General features: G+C 40.7%; 1 protein-coding gene across 1 annotated transcript in view; it reads left to right on the top strand.

Moving 5' to 3' along the window:
* Positions 1 to 7399, top strand: part of RAPGEF4 (Rap guanine nucleotide exchange factor 4) — a 375780-nt gene that overhangs the window by 345589 nt on the left and 22792 nt on the right. Inside the window, exons 25-27 of the mRNA XM_004375502.2 lie at positions 1884 to 2009; positions 2422 to 2600; positions 5718 to 5808. Coding sequence (XP_004375559.1) covers positions 1884 to 2009; positions 2422 to 2600; positions 5718 to 5808 — 396 coding nt within the window. The remainder of the gene's footprint in view (positions 1 to 1883; positions 2010 to 2421; positions 2601 to 5717; positions 5809 to 7399) is intronic.

Raw genomic sequence — 7399 nt, 5'->3', positions numbered from 1 at the left:
CTTGTTGTGGGGTTGTTAACCAATGTCATAAAACAATATGTGTACTACTGTTTCATGAGAAACTATTTGTTCTGTAAGCCTTCACCTGAAGTACAATTAAAAAAAAAAAAAGAGTGCGAAAAAAAAAAAAGATTTTCAAGCTGACCATTTGGTCCCCCTGAGCTCTCTGTTTCTGCCAAGCAGGTCTCTTGACAACTTCCCACCTACATACCTTCCTTGTTATCCTGCAAGCCTGTGACAGACCATCCTGCATGCTCCAGGAAAACCTCGCGATTCTAATCCTCCCAAGTGTGTTTCATCTTTTAAAGCCCAGCTTCTTTCTCTGACAACCTCTTCAGACCACACATTCACTCCAAATGCCCACTAACTCTCATAAAGCTCATTCACTTTCCTCCACCTGTTTTCCTGTGCATCTGGGATCCATGTGTGTGTTGATGCTCTGCCTGTCTGTTTAGAGGCAGTCCCTGGGTTACAAACACAGACATCCCTTGCCCTTTAATGTTATGTAAATTTTCCCTCACTTTGAAACGATTGAACCAACCCCTACTCACAACAAATTCTTCATCACAATTATCTTCACTTGCTGCACATGCAGCTTTTACATCATTGAAAAGGCTTCCCACCTTTTCTTTCACTAAAGTAAGACTAAATAAGAACCGTATGCCTCTGTTCTGACTTACCAACAAATTCGACTTAAAGATTTAAAGACACAGTTAGGAACGGATGTCATTCATAACCCCGGGATTGTGATATGGGCAGTTGAGTCCCTGCAGCTGACTCTTTATCCATGTATCATGCTGTACTTGCTGGTCAGGACTGACTCCTCTCTTAGGCTGTAAGGTTTCAAACGTAGGGACCGTTTACATCCTGACCATGCCATTCCTTTAGTACTCAGAACGCAGTGGGCATGTAGAGAATGTAATGGTTGTGGTCATGATGATAATGATAATGAAGATGATGATAGAACTTGTATAATATTAGCACTTCTGACATGAGTATTGAATATCCAGATATGGCTAGCATAGTATTGGGGGAAATACTCTTTTAATTCATGTGAATTTTGTAACTTTGTAATGTGTATAGTACATTTGTTACATGGGGATAGAAATCATTGTACTGTATGTAAGTTTCCTATGTATGCAAATAATTCCTCTTACTAAGTAAAAGCACTTAAGATCATATCTCATAAAATAAAAATGAGGTAAGTAAGTCAGATGGAAAGTTTTGACTGAGGGTCTTCCAGAAAGTAGCACAGTTTGGTCCTCTAATGTCTAGCCCAAAGCACCACAACCAAGTAAATGTCACCTCTAGCTCAACATCTCCCAGAGGGTAGAGGAATTGGGCATCGTGTGTAATCTGGGTACACAAAGCCTCCCATCACCTGGGAGCCCCAGCCAGTGTGTTATACGAGATGGAGATACAGCAACTGTACCAGAGCTACCAGGTCCTTATCACTGTGGCTAAATGTCCAAAACTGCCATGCCAGTAACTGCTTTGGGACAGCTTCAGTGGGAAATACAATTTTAGAAGGTTCTAAGAAGTTCTTCATCTCTACTCAGGAAAAGGAAGGGTTTCCAGAGACTTCCCAGGCCCAAGCAGAAGAGAACCTCCACAGATCACTCTTCGCCGAGTCTTATTTGCCATGGTCCACGCTTTTCAATCAGTGGAATTGATAATAATGATGATTGTGACTATAAAGTTGATATGGAAGCAAATGAGCATTAAGAGTAAAGGCATCTTTCTCCTCTGGGTAAAATCAAAGATGCAAGACATTCCTGAAAGTGTCTCCAGAATATTTTCCCCTCAGAAACTGCTTAAAGCGGTCAGCATTAAGTACCTGCCTGTATTAAGATTCTGATATATTTTTGCATTATTACTTATAGACTCCCTTGCCAGAACAAGAAGGCCCAACTGTTGGAACAGTGGGAACTTTTGAACTGATGAGCTCCAAAGATTTAGCATACCAGATGACAATTTATGACTGGGAACTCTTCAACTGTGTGCATGAGGTAAGGTGCCCAATTGAGTGCATTAGTACGTACAGTCACAATCCTGGATGAAGCCTACTGTCATTGCTCAACTGTAAATGTGTGCTGCAATATGGAGACCACATGGTAATTTTTGTGAACATAGAGTTTATTAATAAAGCCTGTTATAAAGTCTTTGAGTATTGAAGAAAAATCCTTAGGATTTACAGCATGCTATGTCTCCCGGAGTATATCAAGCCAATAATACCTAGTTTATATTTATATAGTTAGCAAGCTTCATTGTTGGCCCTTTAAATCACTAGTACAAGTTGAATTCTAGTCAGTGATTATATTCACATTTGCTGACCATTAAAACACCATCTTGACAAAGAAACCTATCTGGTGTTTGATTTAAAATAAAAATAAGTTAAATTGTTTTTCCTTTCTTTTCTAGCTGGAGCTAATCTACCACACATTTGGAAGGCATAATTTTAAAAAGACCACAGCAAACTTGGATTTGTTCCTGAGGAGATTTAATGAAATTCAGTTTTGGGTTGTCACTGAGATTTGCCTTTGTTCCCAGCTCAGCAAGCGTGTTCAGCTCTTAAAAAAATTTATTAAGATAGCAGCCCAGTAAGTATATTTATCTTGGGAAGAAAAAAAAAAAAAATTTGAGCTGTGTTTTCTTAGGCTGAATCTTTAAAAAAAAAAAAAAGCAGGAACTACTTTTGCATGAGGACCAACCACAGGTTCTCAAGAATAACCAAACTTTTGTAAAAGATGGATTTTTTCTAGCTTTTGTAATATTTGGAATCAGTATATAAATTAACATCTCACGGCCCTGATGCTGGAGTCAAAATCGTGACCTCTTTTTGCTCTGAACTACTTGGATTTTTTTTGCCTCCTCTTTCAGGAAACAAAGTTCTGTTGTACAAAGTTCTGTTTAAAATGCTCTTGAAGTCAGCGTCCAACGTGACACATTCTCGCCAGTAGAGGGCAGTAGAACATGCATGTACAACAGCACATCCAATTCAGTCAGAATAAAATTCGTAAAATGCATAAAGGCGAGCTAACCTGGTACATGGAAATCATCTCCATAAACATCAGAAAAATCAAGCATCTTATAAATATTCTATTTAACAGCACTTCATGGGAAACAATTTATTTACTGCAGGGGCCAGTTAGATTTCCTCCTGACATGAATTAATCTTCTGCTATTTAGGTATGCCTGACAACCTCCTGTTTACTTCCATGTTTTTGGTATCACCACAATGCTAAAAATAAAATGCTAAATGCGGCCTGTGGCTGTGAGACTTCTTTTCTTTCTAAATGCAGGGAGCTCTCGCGAAAGAAGGTTGGGAGTGCAAGTGACCCCAGCGAGGCAATTTTCTTGAGCCAGTTTAGATCCCATATGGAGTCTGATTTCCAGAGCCAAACAAAAAGTAAACGCTGCTTGATGTTTTATAGATACCAGCTTGCCAAGTGCCTTGAATTATTGTGCCAAAAATTTGAAGGTTCAACAGAATACTCGAATCCTTTGGCTTCAAATGCTGGTATCTCTTAATTTGGAAAAGCTGGCTATTTGAAGAAAGATTTGGTAGAATGTTACTTACGAATTTCTGGTTCATTGTGTAGCCCCTTTCTCTAAGAATCTGAGCAGACTTGTTGCAAGGGACAAATGCCTTCACATATTTGGATTGAGATGATTATGGAAACTGTGACAGTATGTGCTTTCCCATTATAAGGAACATATTCTCTCTTCACCTTAGCTTGGCAGTGCTAAGTATAACAAGGAGGAGGAGAGACAGGCAGTCTGCAACACAAATGTGGGAGATCAGAAAACCCTTTCAGGCCTAATCCTGTTGTTTTAACAGGGGAACAAACCGTTCAAACCCCTGCTGAGAATTTGCATTTCTAACAAGTTCCCAGGTGATGCTAACACTGCTGACTTGGGACCAATTCTGAGAACCACTAGTAGATCAGTGGTTCTCAATTTTTATTTATACATAAGAATCACCTGGGGATCTTGTTAAAAATGTCGATTCTAATTCAGTATATCTGGGATGGAAATACAAGTTCTCAGCAGGGGTTCAAACCAGAACGAACTGGTTCAAAGCCCTAATTTTTACAGAGGCATTGAAGAGTCTTTCAAAAACTCAGGACTTCTTTAAAAAATGTTTTTGCCTTTCTTAATTCTCTGTCTTCTGATTCTGTGAATGAGTGGGTGGACCTGGCCTTTGGTGTAAACTGGTTTATGTTATCTAACCATTATTAAGCCCTGTGCTAAGCCATGCTGTCCTTTATTGGAGCTGTTTTCACAGCCCAGCTGGAGAAGATTGTGGACTTTAATAAGCCTGAGATTTGCAAGAATGAGATCTAAAGCTAGTGGCAGTAGCATCTGTTTTACATGATATTTTTAGAGAACTTCAACCTATTCTATGTAAGCTCTTTATCTTCCCTAGAACTTTGTGAACTGGGGGGGGGGGTGTCAGATGTTATTATCCCTTTTTGCAGATGAGGAAACTGAGGCATAGAGAAATTCTGTGACTTACCAGGGTGATCAAGTTAGTTGGTAGCAGAGCAGTGACCGGAAAGGCAAGTCTACAACTAGCGTTTATTCTTTCATGATCACATACACACAGATGAAGGCAAATACATGTATGTGATCATGCTCGCTGCCTGCAACCCCGGATGTCCCTTAAATAACTTTCAGTCCCTGGCCTGCGAGCCATTTGCCCCCTCACAGGGAAGGTTTGCTTACTTTCTCACCAGTGAGCTCAGACACACTATAGTTTCTCTGAAATCCATTTTCCCATTGCCACACAGACAATTTCAGTATCACTGCTTGCTACCTTTGCAAGGAGACCATGGGCATCAAATGCAACAATTTAATTAGTCTCTAACAAAAACGTTAATCCCAACAGGATTTAATTATTATTCAGTCAGTTGGGTAAACATATTGATTTGGGGTGAGGATTTGCACTTATTACAAAATGAATTCTTCTGTCCTTTTTTTCAGGGAGCTGGTATGAAGAAGTTGGGGTTTCTTTCTTTTCTTTTTTAATTTAAACCAAATACCTGGGCTAAACGGTGCCATTTTATGAGAGTTTCTGGTCTTGTTCCACATGTCCTTTCCCCAGCTATATATTCATATAAGCTAGTGGTGGCATAAGTACAGATTTAAAAGGTTTTATTTTTTGTCAATTGTTTAGCTTAATTCTCAGCTTTAAAACTCCTTTAAAATAAATGCCCAGCCCACAAGGGATCATGCCTTGAAAGTTGATATTTTTCAACAAATTAGAAGCATTCATGTTAGATAGCAGCCGCGGTGGCTGCAACAACACTGACTTCCTTGGCCCCTCTTATGCTGCTCAGGCTAAAGGTCTAGAACTCTCCAAGGACATCTTGCTCTCTCTTCCCGCTCCAGCGGATATGTCCCTCCAGGTCCAACAAGGCTTTTAGCAAGCTTTGGGATTTATAGTAACAATCCCTTAGGTAGGTGTCTTTAAATTCCTTCTCAAAACCTGAACCTAGATGGCCAAAACCATCACCTTTAGAAAATTACAGTGAGAACTCAAATGGCAGAACGTGGTTACCCAAGTAGAACTTATACAACGCGTTAAATCTATCATTGCCTGTTCTCATAAAGGAGGGCTGACGAATATTAATGACTATCAGAAAATAGAACTCTAATTTTTTATCTCACTCAAAAGTGGCATTTTACTCAAACATGAGCCTCTTGTGTTTCAGCTGTAAAGAGTGCAAAAACCTGAATTCCTTTTTTGCCATCGTCATGGGACTAAGTAACGTTGCTGTGAGCCGCCTGGCACTAACGTGGGAGGTAAGCTTCAGCTGAGATCCAGCTGTGACTTTTGCCTCAAGAATAAAAATCCGGGCTCACCAGTGAGCTTTTTGTAGAAATATCACTCACGCTGGTATAACAATGGAAAAGGTGGGACACTTTGAGGGAGGTGACCTGTCTCCTTTTTCCAGTTGCCTCAGAGTATGAATTTAAAAAGGTATTGTCCTTTTGTGTGTGTGTGTGTGTTGTGGGGGAAGGGGGAAGGTGTTTTAGCTTCTCAGTCTCTACAATGTAAATAATAATAAGTCTAGTTCCTAGGTATAACACGAAGGAGCAACACTGCTTGGATGGCTTCACAGGCTTTGCTCATAGATTCTACTGTTCTGTGAAATGTCTGCTTCCTGCCTTTGCAATATGCCTTAGCTATAATTACAAGAAGGAGGCCTGGTGGCACAATGGTTAAGCACTCGGCTGCTAGCAGGAGAAAAGACCTGGCAATCTGCTTCTGTTAAGATTACAGCCTAGGAAACCCTATGGGGCATTTCTACTCTGTCCTATAGGGTTGCTATGAGTTGTAATCGACTTGACAGCACACAACAACAGCGTAATTACAAGCGGACAGAAGATCCGTATTTCTCTAAATAGTCATTTTACTCCTGGGAGAATTAGCCAGGAGGCCAACTGTTTGGCCCTGCTGAGGACTAAGTGTCTCTTAACCATCTCGCGGACCTCCGCGTGTGGAGGAACAACAGTTGGCTAACATTCATTTTGGGCCACAAGTTATGCAGGTGTGTTGTGAATTTCTGTAGCAAACGTGACTAGTGGCTTGCTGATCATTGGTTATTTTTGCTGGAGAACATCTTCATTTATCATTAGCTAAACACTCAAAATGTGCCTGATCCCTTAAATGTGCTGTATAGCTGAAGAAATGCTGCTAATCTCTAACAGGACACACACAGAAATAGACTCTTACTAAAAATAAAAAAAGTACGTGTAAGGGGGACACAGAAAAGGGCAAGGAGTATATAAAAGAATTCAATTTGCAATGGTGCTTAAAGACAGCTGTTTATAAATGTTTTCCTTGAAACTATTTTCTCCCCCACTTCCCTCTTGAAACTCTTTTCTTTCTCTGCCCCTCCTAAATGTTTCCATTGTTTATACTGCAGGTCCTCACAAGTCCTTCTGTCTTGGGTTTCTCTTAAAATTCCAGGCAGAAGCAGCACACAGCAGCTCATCCCCTGAATATAGGACTGAGGGAATTGGTGAGGCCTTCATGCCACGCAGCTGTGTCATATTCCAGCTAGTAAAGAACGGAGTTCACGCTGCCAATAAATCTAAGCAATGAAGCCATATTGCAGGTTTCCCTGTCTTGTAGCCCAAGGCTCTTGGAATCTCTGGAGACTGAGGGTTCCTTCCCAGACAGTCTGCTTTCCCCAACCTGCCTCCAGCTTCCAGTCCACTGCTGTTGTCTCTGTAGTGTTTAGGGAAATCGAGAGAAGCTATGAAGCCTCACAGGGATCTAGGAAGGCCAGGAGTAGGTACAGCAGTCAGACATTGACACCATAGCATGTGGGAAACACTTATCTGACCCCCTTTCCTGACCTAGAGAGAAAAACAGGTGCCCTGGTGA

Source organism: Trichechus manatus, unplaced genomic scaffold (genome assembly GCF_000243295.1).
Source record: "Trichechus manatus latirostris isolate Lorelei unplaced genomic scaffold, TriManLat1.0 scaffold00037, whole genome shotgun sequence".
Classification (NCBI taxonomy): Eukaryota; Metazoa; Chordata; class Mammalia; order Sirenia; family Trichechidae; genus Trichechus; species Trichechus manatus.
Note: the sequence above shows the minus strand (reverse complement) of the source record. Positions and strands in the feature narration are given on the sequence as shown.